This window comes from Mustela lutreola, chromosome 2 (genome assembly GCF_030435805.1).
Source record: "Mustela lutreola isolate mMusLut2 chromosome 2, mMusLut2.pri, whole genome shotgun sequence".
Lineage (NCBI taxonomy): Eukaryota > Metazoa > Chordata > Mammalia > Carnivora > Mustelidae > Mustela > Mustela lutreola.
In genome coordinates this window covers 98,903,506-98,926,581 of record NC_081291.1, presented here as the reverse complement: position 1 = coordinate 98,926,581, position 23,076 = coordinate 98,903,506, and the positions used below count along the sequence as shown (strand labels likewise).

The 23,076-nt window shown below is 43.2% G+C and overlaps 1 protein-coding gene across 2 annotated transcripts in view; it reads right to left on the bottom strand.

The window, feature by feature from the left end:
- CLDN18 (claudin 18) overlaps positions 1–22,819 on the bottom strand; it is a 28,424-nt gene extending 5,605 nt beyond the window's left edge. The window contains exons 1-3 of one of the 2 annotated variants that reach the window (XM_059162706.1): positions 22,555–22,819; positions 2,496–2,660; positions 1,752–1,869 (exon numbers count right to left, since the gene is read on the bottom strand). In XM_059162706.1, coding sequence (XP_059018689.1) covers positions 1,752–1,869; positions 2,496–2,660; positions 22,555–22,774 — 503 coding nt within the window. In that variant the 5' untranslated portion in view covers positions 22,775–22,819. Of the gene's footprint in view, positions 1–1,751; positions 1,870–2,495; positions 2,661–13,680; positions 14,046–22,554 lie in introns of those variants that run through there. The other variant, XM_059162705.1, reaches the window with a different exon arrangement.
- Between the last annotated feature and the right edge of the window lie 257 nt (positions 22,820–23,076).

The following is a 23,076-nucleotide window of genomic DNA, read 5'->3' as shown; positions in this document are numbered from 1 at the left end:
AGTCCCAGACTTCATTGCAATTACTCCCTTTTCTATCCTGGGTTCCTCTCTCCTACCCAGTCTCCCCTTCCTTAATAAATCGCTAAACAGAGCCTTGGGATCTGTTTCACAGGATCTGTTTCTGAGTAACCCAATCTACGACACACTTCTACTTTTTAAAAGTTGGTGATTAATGCAGGTTATAAAGTGCAATGTGTAGGCTAATACAACATATCTCGCAAGCTGTGTATAGCATGAAGGCAGGCAGTTTGCAGCTCAGGTACATTCAGTGTAGCAATAGCAGAGGAAGGGATACCAGAAAGCCCAATGGGGTACCAGAAAGTTCCTTCAACTGACTGCCAAGGCCTTTCTTGGAAGCTGTACTGTCCTGGGTGATTTCTGGGTAGATAGGATAAGAAGACAGAAGAAAGGGAAAAACTGCTGCCCATCCATGGAGGAAGGAATTCAGGAGGACTCTCAGAATACTATAGTCTCGATCTCAGAATATAAGTTGGCTGCCGAAGGGATGGGGCAGGTTTTAGGGAGATGGTGTGGGAGAATGATGGAGGCATTAATCCCAGGTGCCATTGGGTGGATGACCCCTCTAGGCAGGGACAGTGGCCCCAGGCATCCAGATACTCCAGATAAGGTGGGCTCTTCTAAGTAGGCTGACCAACCATCCTGATTTGCCCTCGAAGGAAGAGTTGCTCAGGATGTGGGACTTTCTTTCAGTGCTTAAATTGGCGAAATTCCCAGAAAACCAAAATGGGTTGGTCAGCATACTTCTAAGTTGTCCTTATAACCAAGAGATAATGGAAAAATCATATGGGAGGATGGGAAGAGCTTATGGGGATCATTTCCTCCTCTCTTGAAACAAAGCAGAGCAAGGATGGGGACTGGAGTTCCAGGGAGTCAGAGATTAATGGATTCATCCCAATCTCATCCCCGCTTTGTATCCCACGATGGTGTGGCTGGAGGAATACCTAGTGTATCCACTCCACAGATGACAGGTCACTTAGATATAATATTTACATGACTCAGTACAAGATCTTTCTTCTTTAAGAATTTGCTGCTGCTTCTTGCTTTGAAATACATCTCTTTGAAGTGGTTAAATGAACATCGGTTTCAGAATTGCTCTTCCATCATTTAGAAGTTCTATCCTCCTTTAGACACCAAATTATCATGGGGGTTCATCTCCTTCAGCTAGACCACAACCTCCATGAGGATGGGGACCTTGTCTTATCCCCAGCACTCAGAACAGTTCCTGGCCCACAGCAAGTGCTCCATACATTTGTCGAATGAATACATGTATGAATGAAATGAAGATGCAGCTGTACAAGGAAGAAACATAATATTACTCTTCACACCTGTACCGCACTCTGCTCAGTTCTACTCAAGCTTTCACCTGTCCCTAGCCAGGTTCCTGTCATGGCCTGGAGATGCAGGTTGAGGTTCATTTACATGCCTGGGCTAATAGTGCCTGTTTCATTGCCACCACAATGGGGCCTGTGTAAGCGTGTTAGATAAATACTGTGTACTGTCACTGTATTTCAATGCAAATGTCAGCTCAGCCTCAAGTCATAGCACCAAGGATATTTCACTGAAATGAAGTTTATGAATTTACAGATCATTGTTGATTTACGATATGGCATGGTTGCCTCTGATAAATTTTTGCTATTTCAGGCACTGACAGTCACATTAGGCATATGTGTGTAATAGGATTTTTACAACTGTACTCACCACAGAATACTAAGACTAGATTAGGAGATTACCTGGTCTGAACGGTCTGCACCATCCCACCCATGCCGGTGTACATGTTAGCTGTAGACATCCAGAAGTTGGTAACCAGCATGTTGGCAAATACAGATACTCCAACGATTGCACAGAGACCTGTGGGCCAAGAACAAGAAAGCTCCAGAGTCAGCTTTAAAGGGATCACAATGTTTCTGAGGCAATGTGTGCTTAAAGAAGTTTAGCTGAGCAGGATGCAGAATATTCCATTCCTGTAACAGAATGGCTAATCCAATCCTTGATTCTTGAATTCCCTCTATGTGCTAGACATTGTGTTAGGTGTTTAGACTCTCTTATCTTGCTAATTGTGGAAGGATTTGTATGTGTGCAGAAAGAGATTTTCCAGTCATCTTAGGACAAGGGATTAATAATACAAATATTTTGGGCCTGGCCCTTTCATGATGTTAAGTGCTCTTCCCTTAAAATCATTTTTCTAGAGTCTTACCAAAATAATGCCTTTAGGGACTGAGTCACATGACTACCTTAGGATTGATAATCTCTTCTAATAAAGTGGGGTGGCAGTTAAGGGGGACCTTAACACTCATGACAATTCTGTACAGCATAACTGGGCCCTAATCTCAGATCTTGAATCCCAGTGTGTAAAGCTCTGATTCATGGTCCAGTCATGTTCAGTAGAGAGAAGTCGTGTTTCCTCTGCCAGAATGATTTAGCTTTGACATTCCCAGAAGCCCATTTCAGAGAGGGAACTTTAGCTCCTTGTTTACCTGAGATGATGAACATGATCCCAGAGGTCAGTGTCATGTTGGCTTTGGCGGCGTCCTCCATGCTGCCAATGCGGATACACTTCAGGGCAAAGATGGACACCAGGAGGCTGATGGCACCCAGGACAATGCCCACAATCATCAGGGCTCGCACTGCTTGTAGCATGGCTGCAGAAGGAGGAACAAGACACGAGCTGCAGGTAAGGCCACCTCCACATGACTGATTAGGCTTTGGCTCAGTAAGACAAAGCAACCACAATCAACCAGCACCAAATTCCCAAGAAATAGCAAATCCATAAGCTGTGACCCTTGCCATCGCCAGGGGACGTGGAGTTGTGAGAGATGCAAAACCATATGTATAATCCTCTGATTGTTGAAGGACCTGGCCATGGTTGTCTGTAGAATGAGGACATTGTGGAGCTGGGACAGCCAGTGGAATTGATCTATTCTGTTTCCTCATTTTAAAGCTTGATAATCTGTGGTCTACTTAGAGGAAATGGCTTGACCAAGGTGACATGAAAAATTATTGATCGAACTTACAGTAAAACTGTGTGACTTTGATTTCTAACCCCAACTTTTTCTCCTTTAGTCTCTTCATATGGGCTCAAAGCTTCGTATTGTTGTGTCCATTTTAGGAAAACCCAATATTCATTTATAGCACGTGATGAGCAAGTTTACTAGGTGATATACCAAGGGCACCGTATTTTTGTCTCTTTGCAAAGGGACTATTACAGTCAGGATGAGTCATAGGCTTTGGGTGTATAAGAAAAGCCTGATGTCTCAATCACAGGCCTTTCAACACAACCAGTTTATCATCAGTTCCCTTCTCTGGAAGCAATGGAAACTGTAGGTCCCTCCAGCAGTGACCTCCCTTCCAGATATATCCACAGTGGTTTCTAGTGTGTCCTTAATATGCAGTGACTCATCCCAACAGTTTTTTTCTGAGCCCCTATGATTAGGCACAGGAATGACCTTAATTAATAGGTCAGCATGGCCTCTGCACTCATGGATCTTATGCCAAAGTGGGGAAAAACAGTCATTAAACATGCCCACTACAAGCATAATGCATTTTACAAAAGAAAGACAAATGAGTCCCTGGTGTTCTTCAGAGGGAAAGGACTGAGCATGGGTATTTCTAATAGAGTAGAACTGGAGAATTGTGGGAAGCAATTGCAAATGTAGCCAGTTGCTACATTTTGATTGAAAACTATCAGTGGCTTTTTAGACATTAAAAACCTTAATCCACAGTAAAAAAAAACAAAACAAACCCTGCAATGTGGGTGATATGATTACCTCCATTTTATAGTTGAAGAAACTGAGAGTCAGAGGTTAGAGAGCTTCAAGGACACATACCAAGGAACAAGCAAGACCTGGGGGTCAAACTCAGAACCATCCCAAAATGGTTACTTTCTCCATCACAGTACATCACTTTGAGGTACCTAATCCTGGAAAAGCAGGCTGCCATCAAGGTCAGGTGATCTGTAAGCACCTAAGAGAATGTATCCTCCAAACATGGAGACTCAGCCGTGAAATATCATCCTCTCAAATGGATGCTAAGAATGTACAAGGAAATAGTCTCTAAAAATCATCTCAGGGAATAACCTGTCCCAGGAGATTATTTCTAAATGTGACTCTCAAGACAAGGAATTTCCTGGGAACAGTTTCTCTCTAATCTCTTCAGGAAGATTTCTGTCTGAAATATGGCCTTTATCACTGGACCTGCCAGCTCACTCACTCTGAGGTGCATATCACAAAGCAGCTGGTCAGATGGAAGAATTGGCAATCGATGAAGTCTATTGAAAAAGGAGAGGTAGATCATGCGGAACTCATTCAAGAGCCTTCTGCATTGTCTGAGGAATGGAAGTCCAGCAACCTTCTCACCAGGGTGTCTTCTTGTATGGAGATGATGGTATCCAGCCATTCTAGTTCTACTCCATTTGATTCTGATTCTCTTCTCCCTGAACAAACTTCTGATTTTAACTTTGCTTCTCTGCTGAGAAGAGAATTCTACATGCAACCATCATCAGTCTTGGTCCCATTGGCAACTATATTAGCAGAGTAAATGTGTTGGTTTATGGTGTGGGTCAATCCTGTAGGATCTGACCATTCTTTCCTGGGAAAACTGAACTGATTAACACTGGCATCTTGAGATTACAGCTGAGTTCTCATGCCAGAGCCGTGGTGACCCCAGTAGGACAAGGAGAGCTCAGGAGGGCCTTTAGAGTGGCCCTTGGATCCACTCTTAATACAGAAGGGCTTTAGAGTGTCACCTATGCTCTCTGAAGCTTTGCTCAAGGGCTTGGCTGGCCCTGTGGGAGACTGGGAACAAACAGCCTATTCATTCCTTTATTAACAAATATAAGCATGTGTCATCTACTTGTGTATTCCTTTACATTTTTGTGTTTGCATCCAGCATATGTTGGTATACACTCATAGCCATATGTCACATAATCATACAACTCATCAATGAGTTCAGTCATTCATTCATTGAATATTTTAAAGCTCAAATTCTCTACAAAACACTTTGTCAGATGCCATAGGAGGTATAAAGTTTCACAAAAAATAATCACTGCCTTAAAGCAATGTCTGTCTTGGGAAGGTCATATTTTTAAGGAAATCCTTAATCCATATTTTCAGGAAATCCTGAACCTCAAGTTTCTTTTCACTTTGGGAGTACCTTGGCTAAGTAATAATAGACCCACTTTCTAGACCCACAGTTGCTCATGATATGGTTCTAGTTCTCTTTAACACATACAATTACACTACAAGCCTGGTTCAGGACAACTATGGAGAGAACATTCAGGCAGCAGCGCTGGACTTGAGAAAATATCCTTCAGGCTCTACTAATATGTATGTTATTACCAGAAAACTGGACATATGAGAAGAGAAAGGGAGTTGACTTTCCCTTCATCTTGTCCCCATGGGCCTCTCATGAGCTTCAAATCCACCCAAAATCCGGTTGGAGGTTTTAAACACTGCTCTCATTCTGACATTTTAAGTCTTAAGCTCTTCAGAGAACAAAATCACTTAACCCTTTTGAGAACCACCTAGCAGGGCATCTGGTTAAAACAGCCAAAACCCAATCAACCAACCAACCAAACAAATAAAAACCAAATAAACAATATTAATGAGGCAAGCTAAAGGATGTCCCTTCCTCATTCTACATTTCTGCTGGACTCTTGGTGAGGGTGGAATCATGGACTCTTTTGACTGAGTAGTTTTAATGTTTGTTCTGGAAAACATAACACCAGGTAGCCGTGGCTGAGGCACATGATCTTGCCTGACATTGCTGGATTAGAATGGCGGTGAGACTGGCAAGTGGGAGGTGAAAGCACGGTGGGCTTGCCTCATGGGGAGAGTTGCCGCTGCTATGCCACGGGAGCCCTTGGGTACAGGAGCCCTGGGCAGCCTGTCCTGGTCAGCCTTTGCCTTCAGGCTTTCAGAGGTCCTTTTGCCTCTGTGGAGTCACGTTTGCATGACAAGGCCTCGTTTCTTTCCTGCTCTCTTGATCTCTGGATTTTGGATGAACAATGGCACCTGTGCTTGGAAAAGACACAACATTGTTTCATGTTTTATGTTTTATATCTTGTGGGATGACTGTCCAAGTCCCAACCCTGGACCTGGATGGATGGACCAAAGACTGCCTTGCTTTAGAGATTCCTTGGGGGGTTCTTCTGAGAGTGGGAGCTGTGGTGGGGGCAGGTTCCAGAAAGTAAGAGGAAATGTTCTCCACCACTCATTGCTAGAAACCCCCTAAGCCTAGAAATGACCATGGACATGCATGGGGGGTGACCTCCTTTCTAGTTGGAAGATTCTACCATCTGGAGTTCTAATTCTTCATAGATAGGTAACCAGAGAAACTGCTCCCAAAGGAGGTAGGTTTCTCTTTTAGCCATTCTGTCTCTTATTTGCTATTCTAAGCAAGAGGCATATAGGCTTATCAGCTGATAACAGGTGAGTCAACGACTCTGTAGACTGATTCCCCCGCACCAAAGGTGTGACTACAGCATTCTTTCCAATGAACAATGAGGCATTATCAGGCTTGAAGGGTGGGCAGGATTCAGGGCTGAAAGAAGCAAACAGAAAAAATGGGAACTCAGTGTTCCCTCCCAGTTGCAAAATATCTAATTCCCCCAAACCAGCTATGGACTGACAGGCAGGGTGCCTTTGGGTGTGGTTCTCAGCCCTGGTTGTACCTTAGCATCTCCTGGGGGAAATTTTAAAAAAATGTTAATGTTTGACTCCACCCCTAGAGATTTTCATTTAATTGTTCAATAACACAAAATTTCAAGGAGTAATCTTGGAAAACAGCCCTCCACAGGGCTCAGGAGGAGGTGCTCAGAGTGACGAGTTGAGAGGAAAGAGTCCCCAGTGGCTGTCATCCCTGAGCTAGCTGGGGTGTTGGGGAGTGGGGCTTACAAGACAAAGGTGTGATCTGGGGCAGTTAGAGAGGACCCACACCTCAGACACAAAGTGGCTTCAAACTGGAGGCAGGGAGGGCTGATGGAGGAGTCCAAAGGAGGGGAGCCCAGAGGAGGGAAGTCTGAGGCCAGACCTCAGAGAAAAGGTCCTTCAAAACAAGATAGAAGGGCCTAGATTCTCCCGAGATCTCAGGGAACCAATATGGAAGTCCTTTGTATCTCATGAAATTCTACAGAACAATGTGAAGCCAGGTAGGTGTTGTTAGGCAAATCTTTTAACCTCACTGAAGCCGAGTTTCCTCAGCTCTGGAGTGGGACAGAGCTATCTCTTGCAAAAAGATGTTATGAGCACCAGATGCTACTTGGCACCAGCACAGAACTAAGCCAGGCTCAGCAAATATCAGGAAAAAAGAGAAAAGAAAAGAAGAGAAGAGAAAAGAAGTTCTTTCTCTTCAGCCCCACATGGCTTTGGCTGGTACCAACGGTATAAACGTGAATCCTGTCACATGCTGATAAAATACGGTTGAGGATTTGAGAAAGCCATGCATGCAGGAATATGAGGGGCCAGGAGGGGAGAAGATTTGAGACGAGAAGGAAGAATAAGACCTGGACCAAGGTGGGGGGTGTTGTGGGGGAGAAGATCAGGAAAAATGGGCTCAAGATCTGACTGGCAATGAGGGAGGGGGCAGGTGACGGGTGAGGGGGGGTGGCATCCACCTTCACTGCTCTTCCTTTTCATCTCTCAGGTGGGGTCCAACTATGTGACTCTGGCCACATGCGTCCCCGCTAAGAAATGGTGCCCACCACTGACTGGCTTGGGCTGGAGCATGATACTTTTTGTGTGGCTGCCCATGCTCTCCAAGCAACAGCCTTGGCAGTCACAAGCTGGGGAGGCATTCTGATTCCTGGGTCTGCATGGGGCGGGCAGCCTCATTTCATGCTGCAGGCACAGATTCTCTCCGGCTTTGTAGATGTGTGCTCAGTTCTCTGTGGGATCTCCTTCAGACACACAATAGTGTGCACGTTTAGATATTTGTCCACATATTGAAAAAGACCTGTTTGGGCTAAAATATGTTTCTTTTGGGAAGAAAGAGAAAGCATCTTGAGCAAAACCAAGAGGCTCCCCCAGATTTAATTTCAAGTGTATAACTAACTCATAACCACTTTCCTTCTTGGGGCCAGTTTCTTCCACCAGACATTGGAGCACACCTGGTTTCATAGGATTACAAATGCTATTATTACTGCTTCATGTGAAGCAGTCAGCCAATAGGAAGGAGAAATAAACCAGGTGGCTCCTTTGGAAAGGATGCTGAAAAGCAGTTTCATATTTTTTTCCTTTGTGGATTTTTGCTTTAGATTTTGTGGAATTGTTTTCTGGGTTAAGGGTGATTTTGTGAAAAAACTCCATTCCTGTGTGTGTAAATAGATCAATAGGTTAATGGGAAATTCCCTAGCTTTCCAGTGGCTGTTGTTTTTTCACATTGCAATAGAAAGGGGCAAATGCAGCCAGTTGTATGAAAAAAGAAAAAAAAGACCCTCAGTGCCTGCAAAGGGGCTGGAAACCAATGATGTGCCCAGAACATAGTTAGAATGGAGGACTGAAAGGAGAAAAAGAAGGTCCCTAAATAATCTTTACTTTGCATAAAGATTCATAAAAGATGCTTGATTTTGGAGAAGGAGAAAACCCTGGAAGATCAAGTGTCCTAACTGTTGTGGGTGTTGTAGACAGGGTAGTAATGATTTATTGACACCAAGAGCCAGATCTTGTAAATGGTTCGCAGAACACTTTCATACAGATGTCTTATTGTGAGGCATTTCACAGATGGGGAAAGCAAGGTCAGGAGATGTACCTGGTCAAGCTATGCTCTTAATCCCAGCTCACTTGCCTCTATCACAGGGCCCTACCACAGCACCATATTCAATCCAAATATTTGCAAACACATTAGAAAAAACATTACTTGGGGTGGCTGGGTGGCTCAGTTGGTTGAGCGTTTGACTCTTGATTTTTTTTTTTTTTAAAGATTTTATTTATTTATCAGAGAGAGAGAGGGGGAGAGAGCGAGCACAGGCAGACAGAATGGCAGGCAGAGGCAGAGGGAGAAGCAGGCTCCCTGCTGAGCAAGGAGCCCGATGTGGGACTCGATCCCAGGACGCCGGGATCATGACCTGAGCCGAAGGCAGCTGCTTAACCAACTGAGCCACCCAGGCGTCCCTGACTCTTGATTTTGACTCAGGTCATGATCTTGGGGTGGTGGGATGGAGCCCCATATCAGGCTCTGTGTTCAGTGGGGAGTCTGGTTGGGATTCTCTCTCTTCTCCCTCTGCCCCTCCTTTTGCCCTCTTTCTCAAATAAATACATAAATCTTAAAAAAAAAAAAAAAAAAAAGAAAACATTACTTGACCATGATGCCATTATGGGACCAGGGCCATGGTCCTTGCCTCCTCTCTACCCTGCTCTTGGACTGCCCTTTCCCCTACCCCCACTGTCTCCAGGGTGGGGGAAAGGGAATGATACACAAGTCATCCATTCTTTAAATTTGATACTCCTAATTGTGCATTTGTGATGATAAACGGGTCAAGGCGCTGGTGTACAAGTGCAGAGCACTCTCTTCAATTCTAAAGGCAGACTCTTCTAGCTGGAATGCAGAAGCAGGGCCTGAGCATGGGCAGGGGAAGAGATACAGACTTGGAAGGTTTACGGCCTCATGTTCATTTCCTGCTTCTGCCATCTTCCATCCATGGGAAATTGGGCACCTTACTTTGTCTCCCTATCTCAGCCTCAGTTTCCACTTTTATAAAAACAAAGCTAATACACATTTTGCTGTATTGCTGTGAAGATTAAACTGGAGGGTCTATGTGCAGTCCAATAAATGGTAACTGTTTTTATTTCTGGGCACTGTCCTTGGAGAACTACATGCTGCATTAACTGTTTGGAATATAATGAGAAAGAATATTTGGCTATTCATCATACAGAGATGGTCATTTACAGGTAAACAGTTCTGTTACCACCAACACTCATGTCATTGGTCTATCTTTGGTTACATAATACAGCCAGTTGAATGGAATTAAATTATTCTGTGGCTGTAAGTTCTAAATAAATGTGATACATTTTAATCAGATGAATGAAGGGTTATGTGACATTTTGCAAGAAAAGAGCTTGTCCTTAGGAAGAAGTGGATAATTTTTAGTGATTTTATTATTGCTAACTCAGGTATTACAGGGGTACCTGCCTCATGCTTTTATTATATACCTTAAAGCTTACTTCTCTGCTAGAGGGTGGTACTCCTCTGAGTTCTAGGTCAAAATTAAACTCTCTGCAACCTTCATTTCTGTTTTAAGGCATTTCACTCAGATCCTCTGCTTCAAGTCTCTCTTCCCTACGCACCTTGTCATCCTCAAGAAAATGCTTTCAGCGGTTATTCTTTTTTTTTTTTAAAGATTTTATTTATTTATTCGACAGAGAGAGATCACAAGTAGGCAGAGAGGAAGGCAGAGAGAGAGGAGGAAGCAGGTTCCCTGCTGAGCAGAGAGCCCGATGCGGGACTCGATCCCAGGACCCTGAGATCATGACCTGAGCCGAAGGCAGCGGCTTAACCCACTGAGCCACCCAGGCGCCCTCAGCGGTTATTCTTGATGGCCAAGTTCCCCCTAGGTGCTAAGTCCTGGGTGGTTAATATTACCCATTTCTGCTTCCTCAGAAGCCCCACAAATGTCCACCACTGGACTCCTCTCTGGCTGCTCCATCTTCTTATATTTCTGCCTTTAGTTTTGGAGTATCTTTTTACCCTTTTCCTTATGACAATCTACCAGCCCATCCCTTACTTTAGTCAGCCAAATATTTTTTGTTTTGTTTTGTTTTATTTTATTTTATTTCATTTTATTTTTGAGAGAGGGTGCAAGTTGGGGGCAGGGGAGGGAGAGAGAGAATCTTAAGGAGGCTCCAGCCCAGCATGGAGCCCATCTCTGGGCTCTCGATCTCATGACCTAAGATCATGACCTGAGTTGAAATCAAGAGTCAGACACTTAACAGATTGAGCCACCCAGGCACCCCAAGTCGGCCAAATCTTAAGTCACCAAACAAATTTATATATTATGGGATACCAGTTTACATTTTGGTCACTTCTGCTGCAGGAGGCCCAACTGTTCTTAAATCTGCACTCCATGGCCATACATTATCAGTTATTTAAGGTATCTCCTTTTTGGCAATTCAGGCTCAAGAAATGTCTTTCCTGGCTTTTGATGGAATCCTCTTACCCCAATCCAGGCAAGAAGGACTGGGGGTATATCTGTGTGAGGCCTGCCTGGAGCTTTTCAGCTTTTCAAAATTGTGAGCAGTGTCACGAGGGTGGATACGCTCAATGCTGTCCGTGTGCCCTAGGTCTGTCACAGAGATTTGTGGGATCCTATTCAATTTGAGCATGTGAGGAGGCCTCACAGTGGAGGTCATATTTGAGCTGGACCTTGCACATGAGAAGATTTGTGAGATGGCAGTGGGGCGGTGGAGGGGGGCTTTTGGCATTGGGGGCAATGGATATCCAGGACCAAGCTCATGGTATAGTAGATGGACAGGGGGGAGCACAGCCTGGGGGCAGAGGAATATTAAGAGAGAAGTCAGGCAAGGTGAAGCATGGCTGTGGGCATCAGGCTGTCATTTCTGCCCTGAATTTATGTGAACGGGGAATCCATGGGAAAGTTTGTGTTTTAAAATATCTCGGGAGATAAGAACTGAGAACTAGAAGCTGGTGACTGGAAGGTCTACCTGACCATCTGCCGTAGTCAAAGGAGTAAACACTCCAAAAGGGGGAAGGATGGAAAGCAGACTGAGAAAGACAAAGAGTGAGAAGGGAAGTAAAATTTATTCTTTTAATTTGGTTTTCAGTGACCCAGGGAGAGACAGAATTTGAGAATGATCAGAATCATGAGATCTTCTAGGAGAAAAGAATATAAGCCTAAGTAAGGAGGAGAGATGAAAGAGGCAAGAAGGACAGGGGCTGATCAGAGGGCATGATGAGGGAGGATGGTGTGGGGCTCCATGAGTGGAAAAGAAACAGAATGAGAGAGAGGCTGGTAATTCTGTGAGGCCCTGGTTCGAGGTTTTTCAGTATGAAGTCATAGGATGTCATCCCTTAATTTTGAGTATGAGGTCCATCTTTTTCCTTCCCTTAATAGTTAAAATAAGGTGAGGCTAACAGCTCAGCAATCCATGTTTGTACCGTCTGCCTTCTGACCTCTCCCCTCGCACCACAGTATAATACCTCCTCTGTGGCTATCTGCCCTGCGGCCAGGTCCTACCTGCCTTGTTTCCCTAAGCAGGTCTCAGTTGGTGATCCTGCTGGACCTGCAGTGCTAGTGACTTCCAGAGGTGCCTGGGTAGCTCAGTCGGTTAAGTTTCTGCTTTCAGCCCAGGTCATGATCCCAGAGTCCTGGGATTGAGTCCTGTTTCCAGCTACCTACTAGGCAGGGAGCCTGCTTCTCCTTCTCCCTTTGTTGCTCCCCCTGCTTGTACTTTCTCTCTTCTCTCTCTCTCTCTGTGTCAAATAAATAAATAAAATTTTTTAAAAAAGTGGCTTTCAAAATGCAGCAATTATTCCAATTCTACTCTGTTACACATCTTCTATTTCTTTCCAAAAATGAAGACACATTAGTTGCATTGCTTTTCATAATTCAATTTCAAGTGCTGTATAGGTAGTGTCGTGAAAATTTATTTCCACCTACCTGCTTACAAGGTGCTTGTTTCAGAGTGGCAAACCTAACATTTCCTCACCAAACTCATATCTTTGGCCATTCCTTGGAGCCGCTAGTCAGAATGGCCTTTTATTTTCTTTTTGCCCACCTTCTTTCTTTAAATACAAGTAGATCCCAGGATATCTAGAATGCAAAGTTCCTATGAGCACGTTTGAAATAATAATCTGTATTAAAAGTAGGGGTTTAACGTACTTCATCTTCAGGGGTGAAAAGATGTCACATTTATAATTGTATTTATATTGTGAGATTATTTTAATTATAACTTTATAATATTCTGGCATATGTTGTTTTTTAGGAGTGCATACTAGAACTTCTCAATGCAAAGCAAGAAAAGGGGTATTTATAATTGAATGGCAATATATATTTTCTGGCACTCACAGAGACTCCAACTTTTCTTTTCTTTTCTTTTTTAAAGATTTTATTTATTTATTTGACAGACAGGGATCACAAGCAGGCAGAGAAGCAGGTAGGGAGGAGGGAAAGCAGGCTCCCCGCTGATCAGAGAGCCCGAGGCAGGCTCGATCCCCAGGACCCTGGGATCATGACCTGAGCTGAAGGTAGTGGCTTTAACCCACTGAGCCACCCAGGCACCCCGAGACTCCAACTTTTCAAAGAAAAATTGAATTGAACTGAAAATGAAAGGAAGTGAGCTCTCAGTCAACATTTTTTGGCTAGAAGAAAATATTCACCGTCCTACTTCCTTGCTTCCGTGTCTGTACAGGCAAGAGCAAGTCAGAGGCACATACATACCCATGATTTCCTCCTTTGAAGACCATTATGCTAGTATCCCAAGCATGCCCTAAGAACAGATCCCTTTTCTTCATGCCCTGTACTTCCTTTGACTTGAGTATGAATTCTCCAAATTTTCTCCCATATGATCTAGCCCTCTCTGTCACGAGGCCAACTTCTCTTATTCACACCTTTTATTCCGAGCCAAGGCTTCAAGGGTCACTCCTGGTGCTGCATGGAGCGCGGATCAGTCCCTGCCCGGCCCTCACCAGCCGGTCCCCCGCCCGGCCTACCTGGAAGGCCTAGGATGGTGAAGTAGGGCCGGCACTCGGTGAACCCTGAGCTCTGCCTCACGCAGCTCCGCCAGAGCCCCTCGTACTGGAACACAGAGGTGACGGGGTTGTCATACAGGTCCTGGGTGCTCCACATGTCCATCCCCGTGGCAGCGATGCAGCCGGCCAGGCCCAGGAGGGACAGGAGGAAGCCCACGACTTGGCATGTGGTGGTGGACATGGCCTTAGCCCGCGCACCCTCCGATCACCTGCTCAGGACGAGCTGCGCCTTCCTCCTGAGCCGGGTGTGGGCGGGCGGGCAGTGCTCCTGAGCCTGGCTGCCCTAATCAGATGGTTTCCCTAAGCTCTTGGTATTTGCTCACAGTGTTTTCCTTAGATAGTTCAGTTTCACTCTTGGTTCAAGGGCATTATTTTTTCATTTGTTAGGGTAGCAGCCCCAAGAGGCACTTGTCCTGTCGAGCTGCGCAGGCCCAGCTGGTTTGAGAGCTGAGACGTCCGAATGGACACCTTGCGCAAAGGCCGTGCCAGCCTCTTCCGGGTCCCTGGCTCTGGCTCTGTCCCTTAAGCTCACTGGCCACCACCTGGGGAGAAAGTTGATGAGTCCAGCACCCCTACAAGCTTTTCCTTGAGGCTCTGTTCGTCACAGGAAACCACTTTGGCTGACCTCACTTAAAACAAAGGCCCGGGAGACTGTACCTTGAATCAGACTTCCACATTTTCTCCTCACAGCTCATAAACTACTTCCCATGCACATCTTTCCATTTTGCTCTTACAGAAATGGGTAGAGTAGGTATTATTATCCCAACTCATATCTATTTTGAGGCAAGTGAAGTAGGAATAGATTGAAGAACTTGTTCAAGTGCCTTGGATCACACATGCATTAAAGTCAGCAAGGATTGAGCTCCAGTCCCTACTTCTAATATTCTTTCTCCATTTCTATGTGGAGTGGCAGAGGCAGGCAAGGTGTCCCCACTTTTGAGAAAAGGAAGGCAAATCCTAGAGATTTGCTTTTGTTTTACAGGTATTGGAAATAGGGAGGTCAGCGAGGGGTCCAGCTGACCTCCATGTCACACTTTCATTCACACCATGAGAACCACATGGAGACTACATGGCAGACACAGAAGGTTCTAGAAAGGCCAGAGAAGGGCTCAGGGCTGGCTGGGCCCAAGTGCTTGATCTGGTTACTGAGAGCCCTGGGATCTGCGCCTAACACTGTCACTAACATGCTGTATGCTAGATGATTTGGGGCAAACTGCTCAGCATCTGCAGGTCATGGTTTTTTCGTCTGTAACATTTGCATATTAAAGTAGAATACTTCAGTGCCCTTTAAGATCTCACACTCTTGTCTTCAACATTTTGCAGAAAAGTTTTCACTATAATTGGTCAAAATATCAGGAATTATATAATTACAAAAAAGAGACCTGGCCAGAAATTAGCCATTGCATTTTTCCTACCCAGCTCGATTTTGTAAGAGAATTGACTGACCTGCTAATTTCTTGGGGTCATGTGTGTCTTGCCTCTGAATTCAGAACCATCTTTTTTTTTTTTTAAAGTTGGTTCTCTCCACCCAGCATGGAGTCAACATGGGGATTGAACTCACGACCCTGAGATCAAAACCTGAAACCAAGAGCTGAAACCAAGAGTCAGACACTTAACTGACTGAGCCACCCAGGCACCCCCTGAACCATTATAATTACAGCTTCCCCAGCTCTGGATTTCCAGGCCTGGAAACACATCCAACATACCAATCTCTAGCCTGTACAAGTTCTCCAGGAAATAAGCCTTTGCATCTGGACATTTCAATGTTATCTTGAGTACACCCAGCCACTGCTCCCATTCCTTTTTTCTCCTCAGCAAACACAGAAAGCAAATATGGATGGTCTCCCCCCTAGTTTGAATAGACACCACACTCCCCTCAAGTGCTTATCTTGCTCTAGGTTCTGTGACCAGTGTAGAGAGTGAATCATGAGCCAGAAAACTCAAAAAGAGAGAGTAAGCAGGAGTTACATCCCTTTTGGTGAACCAGCATTGGTGTCCGTTTTCCCTGAACTGAGTTACAAGGCCAAGTACAAAAGGTAAGGAGGAAGCAACTAGAAAAAGGGCCTCTAGTATCTGGTCCTGGATGGGGATTGACCAATTCGATTGGAAAGTACTGGAATAGTTCAAGAATGATTCTGCCACTGTTTCTATGGAGAGAGTCCATTTTGCTCTTGTTTCAACCAAGAAGCAGTATTTTTATTCATAAAGAGCTTGGTTTCCAGTTGTTCTTTTTTTGACCTTCGTCTAACACCCACCCCATATCTTGACTATAATGCCACTGAAATAGTAGATGGAAAACAACAACAACAACAACAACAACAACAAAAGAAATAGGTTATTACAAGTTCCCTATTCTCGCTCATTGCTGTTTCCCTCCCCCTTCCCTATGCAAATACTTTAGGCAAAATTATAAGACCTGGGGAAAAACATTATTCAGGTAATAATGAATTAGCTTTCTTTCTTGTTTGAAATGGTGACAGTCTATGGCCATACCACCCTGAACACGCCCGATCTCGTCTGAAATGGTGACAGTGACTTCATTTTTTAGAAGGAAAAATTAATTTTAAAGGATAAACTAAAGCTACTTCTATCTAGTAGAATACTGAACGAATATAGAGAAAATGTAAGTCTCCATATTTTAAAAAAATATTTTATTTATTTATTTGACAGACAGAGATCACAAGCAGGCAGAGAGGCAGGCAAAGAGAGAGAGGGAAGCAGACTCCCTGCTGAGCAGAGAGCTTGATCCCAGGACCCTGGGATCATATGACCTGAGCTGAAGGCAGAGGCTTTAAACCCACTGAGCCACCCAGGCACCCCATCTCCATATTTTTTAAAAAAATGTAAGTCTATGTACTTTTTAAATGTAAAATAAATATTGATAGACTTAAAAACATCTGGAAGATGGAATCTGTCACTTCCTGGTGGCTATAAAATGAATGGACCATGGCTTTAAGGGTAACTGCTTAAGAGTGAATGGGGGTCCACAGAGGGTTCCTCGCTCATGAGAGAGGCTTTGTTAAAATACATTAAATGTATCTCTAATAATAATAACAACTCATGGTGTGATTATAATAATATGTAATAATAATAATTCATGGTCTAATTCTGTTTAACAATAATGGGGTTGGTATAACTTTGTTCAATAATCTTTAAAATGGAGGAAAATTTTTTGCTGATTTCTTCAGGGAAACCATCCCTATATTCAGGTTTAAATGTGGTCTGGTAGTGCCATTTGGGGTCATAAATGTTCAGCAGTTCATATTATTTTACTGATATTGGAGAAAAGAATTTCTCCCACCCTTTCCTTACATCATTTTAGGAATAATAATATGTAAAATGTCTTCTGTGGTAATTAGGAAAATATGGTGATTGAATAGCAACATAAAATATCACAGCTAGGAATACAGGAGGAGTAGAATGAATATACTAGCAAGACAAATCACTGATATGTCTGTTAATTTCTTTTTAAAAAAATATTACCACATGGTGTATCCCTAATTTCTGATTAGGGATTAGAATAGATTTTTTGGTGCTCATAATTGAAAATTTGGAAGTAGAGGAAATTTTACCAAGTCACTCATAATTTTAAATACTAGGGAAACTATTTGGCTTATTTCCTTTTTATCCTTTCTCTGTATATGTATTTTCACATGATTAAGAGATTATATGACTTGATGTTTTGCTCTTCTAACTTAATTGCATACATAGACAATTAAAGCTCTTTGTAAACATCACTGAATGTGTGTAATATTAAACATTTATTTCAATATGAGCAAGGTAGTATTTTAGTACTAGCAGATTAATATTCTGTTACATAGAGGTGCTATTATTCACCTAAACAGCACCTATTCCTATGCAGTTGGATTATACCCCTCCCCAAGTTGTGTGTGTGTGTGTGTGAAACAATGTTATGATGAACATCCTTGCAAAACGATTTGCCAGCATTTCTGATTAAATCAGTTAGAATAGATTCCTAGGAGTAGAATTAAGATGTCAAAGGGCATGAAGTTTTTAAAAAATCTTTTTTATATAGAACCAGATTTTTTCCTATGAATTTTATTCTAGCAGCAGTATTTGAAAGATCTTGTCTCATTGCACCCTTATCTAATTTGTGAATTTGGTAAGTTATACACAATCATTTGTTTTAATTTGCATTATTTTGATTACTAATGAGTTTGAAACTTTAAAAAAACCTAATGCTTATGAAAATCTATTACTTTTCCTTTTCCTGAATTGTCAGATTATACGCCTTTCTCATTTATTTACTGGAATTTTAGGACTTTGCCTATTGATTTATTGAATAAATTTTCTGTTTAAGATCTTAATATACCATTATTTATTTATTTATTTTTTATTATGTTCAATTAGTCAACATATAGTACTGCTATAATTACTAAAAAGATATTTTCTCATTGATTATTTGCTTTTTAAATTTTTTCATGGTTTTACATATTCTATTTATTGCTTCATAGTACCTGGTGCATAATATGTGCTTAATAAATATTTGTTGAATAATGTAGTTAGATGAGTTTGCTTTTGCATTTCCTTTATCATTTCTATGCTTAGGAGTATATTTTCTATTTAGAGGAAGAAAACAATATTAGAATTACTTTAGAATTTTAGAAGATTTAAAAGTATTTTTTTGTTTTTACATTACTTAATCTGGAATCTGGTTTGGTATTTATTTTGGTTTTATCCCTCAAAAAAGCTAATCAATAATTTCTGCAATTTCTTTATTGAATAAACTTTCCTCTCTCCATGGCTTTGTAAACCCTCTCTATATGAAATTCACATATATGTGTTTTTAATTTTAGATTTTGTTCCATATACCTTTCTGTCCATCTTTGGGCCAAATTACCACAACTTTAAAATTTGGTTAAATATCCAGTGGAGTTAGCCCACTATTTTCATTTTATTCTGTAAGAAAACTATTAAAAGTTAATTTCCTCTGCCTCTTCTTATAGATAAACAACTCTGTCAAGTTCCTGAAGGAAAACTCTCAGTGACATTTTGATTAGAATTCTTGGTATGTAGCTTAGGTTCTGGAGGAAGTCTGCCTGGGTTTGAATCTTCCCCTATCACTTACTATTACAGTATCATCAGGCAAATTCTTTAATTTTTCTGTGCTTCAGTTTCTTCATCTATAAAATGGAGATAATCTTACTACTTAACATCATAGTGTTGCTGTGAAAATTTAAGTATGCATAAGTAACTTATGTAAATGTATATAATTATGTAATTTATGCACATTAACATATGCTAATTTATTAAACAAATACCTATACATAGTTAGGTCTCAATAAATTTATTACTAATAATAATAGTAAAATAATAAAGGATTTATTATTATACATTAATTAGGGACAAATTCCCATTTTCAAAAATTCATATCTTTATAATACTATTATCTAGGAAACTGTAGTATATATTTGCATTTAATTAAGACTTAACTTTTTCTCAGTAAAGCTTCTTTTTCACTCCAAGAGGGACACTTGTCCAAACCCGATCAGCCCAGGACAGGCTAGCTTCCAGTTATGTGGCTAGTGAAATGATTTTATCTAGGAAGGTTGACTACCAGTCCTATGCCTCAAGTTTCTCTGGAAGCTTTGATTGGGCCTGACTTCTTCCCTCTGAGCCTGAGTCTGTGCTTGCATTTTGGGGTGTGCAGCGTCTCAGTGGACATTTAAAAATTCTGTACTTTTATCTCAGTGACAACGAAAAGGACATTAAAACAAGTACATTCCAGATCCTCAGGCTGGCTCTTAGGGTTCATGTTTGTGTTGGTGGTAATTATCATGTTTATACCAGAAGACAATTAAATATTCTCAACTGCTATGTGAACAAAGGGTTCATTCTTGCTCAAACAGAAAATACAGTCAGGGGAACCTCTCCTCGCTTTGTGGTACTGATGCTCCAAGCTAGGGCACCTGTGCCTTGGGGTCCACACCACACCAGCTTCTCCTGCAAGCATTGCCTTGCCGGGTCCTTGCACATACATGATAGCAGCAATCAGTGGTAGTAAATATATAGCAGAGAACGTTCCCTTCCCAATTCCAGAAATAATTGGGTTGATAATTTTAGACCCACATTTCAATACAACATTACTTCAAATAAACAAGACCACTGCAGAGAGCCATTGATACTCAGAAACCTCATTACCACAGGAATGACAGGGTTGTGCTTGAGTGTGAGAGGTGAGTACCTCAAACTTACTAACACCATTTTGTAAAACGAACCTACACAAGTAGAGAATCTCTGTTAATGATACTGAAGTTGAAACACTGAAATAAATAAAATGCAGCAATGGCCTGGAGGCTGTATCTTTGTTAAAATCCAAATGCAAATGAACACTATCCCTAACACCAAACAAATTTTGAACTTTGGATTGATTAGCTTTTCAGTGTTATTTATATTACATTTGCAAATGTGTCCTTTGTACTTGTAGAAGACTTACATGCATTGGGAATTTAAATCTATTGTTCTACTTGGATGCGTTAAAAGTAACATTAAAATAAGTATGATTTAAGTGAACATTGAGGGTCTGTAAGAATTTTTTTTTTTTCCTTTAAAAGGGATTCCTATAAAATTCTTTATAAAAACTATCTACTGACAGGACTTATATATGCGTGTGCGCACACACACACACTCGAAGCTTCTGAGAGAAGGCCTAAAGGGCAGTTTCGGTCTGGCCCAATTTTAGCTCTGTGAGCTTGGGCGAGCTGCTCTGCCCCTCTCAGACTCCATCTGTAAAATACACATGGGGCGTGTTTACAGCTGTTGTTAGTCCAGGACAGCTGCCCAAGGAGAAGTCTGTGTGGGGCTGGGGCACCAGGCTTTGGCAAGAGGTGAGGCTAGGAAGACCCCTTTGCACTGGGGGCTTTTGCTTTGGGTGAGGTGAGATTTCTGTTTGGAGCCCGCGAGTCTCAGGTCTTCATATTAGGGCAAACCTCTGAGGCTTAGGTGAAGGCACAACAGGGTCTGAGCCCTGTCTCCAGCTGTATTTGACCTTGGGCAAGTCACTCAAACTCATTTTTCTTGTTCCTAAAAGGGTGATAATAATAGCCCCAAGCTCACAGGGAAGTTTGCAGAGGTTACACAAAATGTTGCAAGCCAGTTGTTTACTCAAGTCCTAGTACATGAGCCACCATTTTTATCCTCCCTTTGTGGAACCGTATGAATACCTCAGATGGGCGCTCTGTGCGGCTGAGTCCCTCCACCAAGGCCTCTAGCTCTGCGTGGACGCAGGTGCTTGTCTCTGGAGAGACGGAACTTTTGCATTTGAGGTGAGGGAGTCTCAGAGCTAAGCCTGCGTCAGCAGGATACAAGGATGTGGGAGAGGCTCATCTTTGCTCTAGTCCCTCGTGGAGAGAAACCCCACTGAATCTGCAGTTGGTCACCCACTGATCTGACTCTTGTCTGCTTGTTTATACCCAGTCCCCACCTCTGAAGAGAACATTCACTGCCTTCTATGATTGTGCCCACACGAACCCTCTTCTCCAGCCAAGGTCACTCTTCAGTTTTCCCCCAAGTCATACTTGAGGGGTAGCACCCTCATGTCTTTGCTCATGTTGCTTTTCCTTCCATGTCCCTGCCCTTTCCAAACCCTACCTGCCTTTCCAGGCTCACTTATGGTTTTTCTTCCTCAGTGGAGCCTTTTCTGAGCAGTTCCATACTCCTTTCATCTCTGCAGCACTGGCCCTCTGGCCTCACTTGTCACCCGGCCATACCCAGCCTGGGGTGCACTTTCATCATTTCAAGGGTGCTAGCCCCAAGAATCTTGAGGTTGCAGTGAGCTCTCCATCAGTAGGTGTGGAGTGTATAAAAGAATGATTCACTGTGTGACTTAAGTCTTTACTTGTTACCTTCTGTGCATTTCTAAGCCTTGACCCTACAGTCAGATGGCAAGTTCCTGGAGGGGAAAGCCCTGTTTTCTATTTCTGGTGCTCCCTCCAATGCCCTTCTTGGATCAGTGTCCCTCTCAAGACTTTGATGTATATTTACGGAAGGAACAAAAAACTAAAAAATAAAAATGACAAGTTTATTCAATGTTTTACTCTGTTATATGAGTGAAAGACACTTCTAACATTTCCTCTTTTAAAAAAAAAAAAAAAAAAACACTTTTAAAACCTATTCTTGAGACTTGAATTTTTCTTCAAGTTAAAATGACCAAGCTACTAAGCCAACGAACACACAATCCTTGTGTGGTTCATACCAATCTGGGGAATCACAGCTACACAGCTTGCCTCCATGGCAGAGATCCCTTACCACAGAAGGCCCCTGTACAGAGAGAGCACCCAGAATCTGACTCCATGTGGCCAGTATTTTCTGGAGGGCAGGAGCCGAGAGCCCAGAGAAGGGGCCTATTCAGCACCCCTCAGAGAACCATGGCACTCAGTTCTTTTTCTGTATGAATCTCTTTCCTCTGTCCCTTTCTGTTGTTGCTGCGGGCTCAGGCTTCCTGGAAGCCGGACCCAGGAATAAAAGGCCCTGGAGATAAAACTCCGTTTATGAGATCCACAGTCCCCATTTCAGAGAGGGGGAATTGGGGGCTAAAGTTGGGCCTCTTGAGTTCTGTTCCTCTGTGTGCTTGAGTCTCCATGCTGTTGGTCATATAGGAGTTGTGAAACGATGGACCCCTTGGGGAAAACTGGGCACTAGCCAGTGAGGGAAACAGCAGCCCTGACAGCTCAGGAAGAGCCTCTCCCTAAGGTTGCTGCACTCCAGTTCTGACTCTGGTGTTGGTCGCTGCTGCTCCTCATTCCTCAGCCATCCCTCTGTGGTGCCCCAGGCGGCGGCCTCCATCTCCCTGCCGGCCCACAGCACAGACCTTACCTGGCAGTCCCAGTAGGGTGAAGTAGCCCCGGCACTCAGTAAAGCCTGAGCTCTCACGGACGCAGGAGCGCCACAGCCCTTGGTAGTTGAAAACAGCTGTCACTGGGTTGTTGTACAAGTCCTGGGTGCTCCACTGGTCCATGCAGGTGGCAGCAATGATGCCAGCAATCCCGGTCAACGAAACGACGAACCCCAAGCCCTGGCAGGCAGTCACGGCCATGGTGGAGTGCAGCCTTGACCCAGAGCACCACACGACAGAGGGACAGCCCGGGTCTGAGTGTGCAGGGTGTAGGGATGGCGTTTTCTCGGGGAGGTTGGTGCCCACGTCACAAATGGGCCATGCAATGGAGGAGGGGCTCACCTGAGCTTGTCCTCCTCCCTTATCTACCCCAGTGAGATAATTTCCACAACATGGTACCAAGACCCATTTGTTTTCTACCATATGTACACTCTACTCACTGTTTACCTTCAGAGGGAGTTTCTTTCCTGATTAGCCAGGTTCCCCTCTGTAGAGGATAAAGA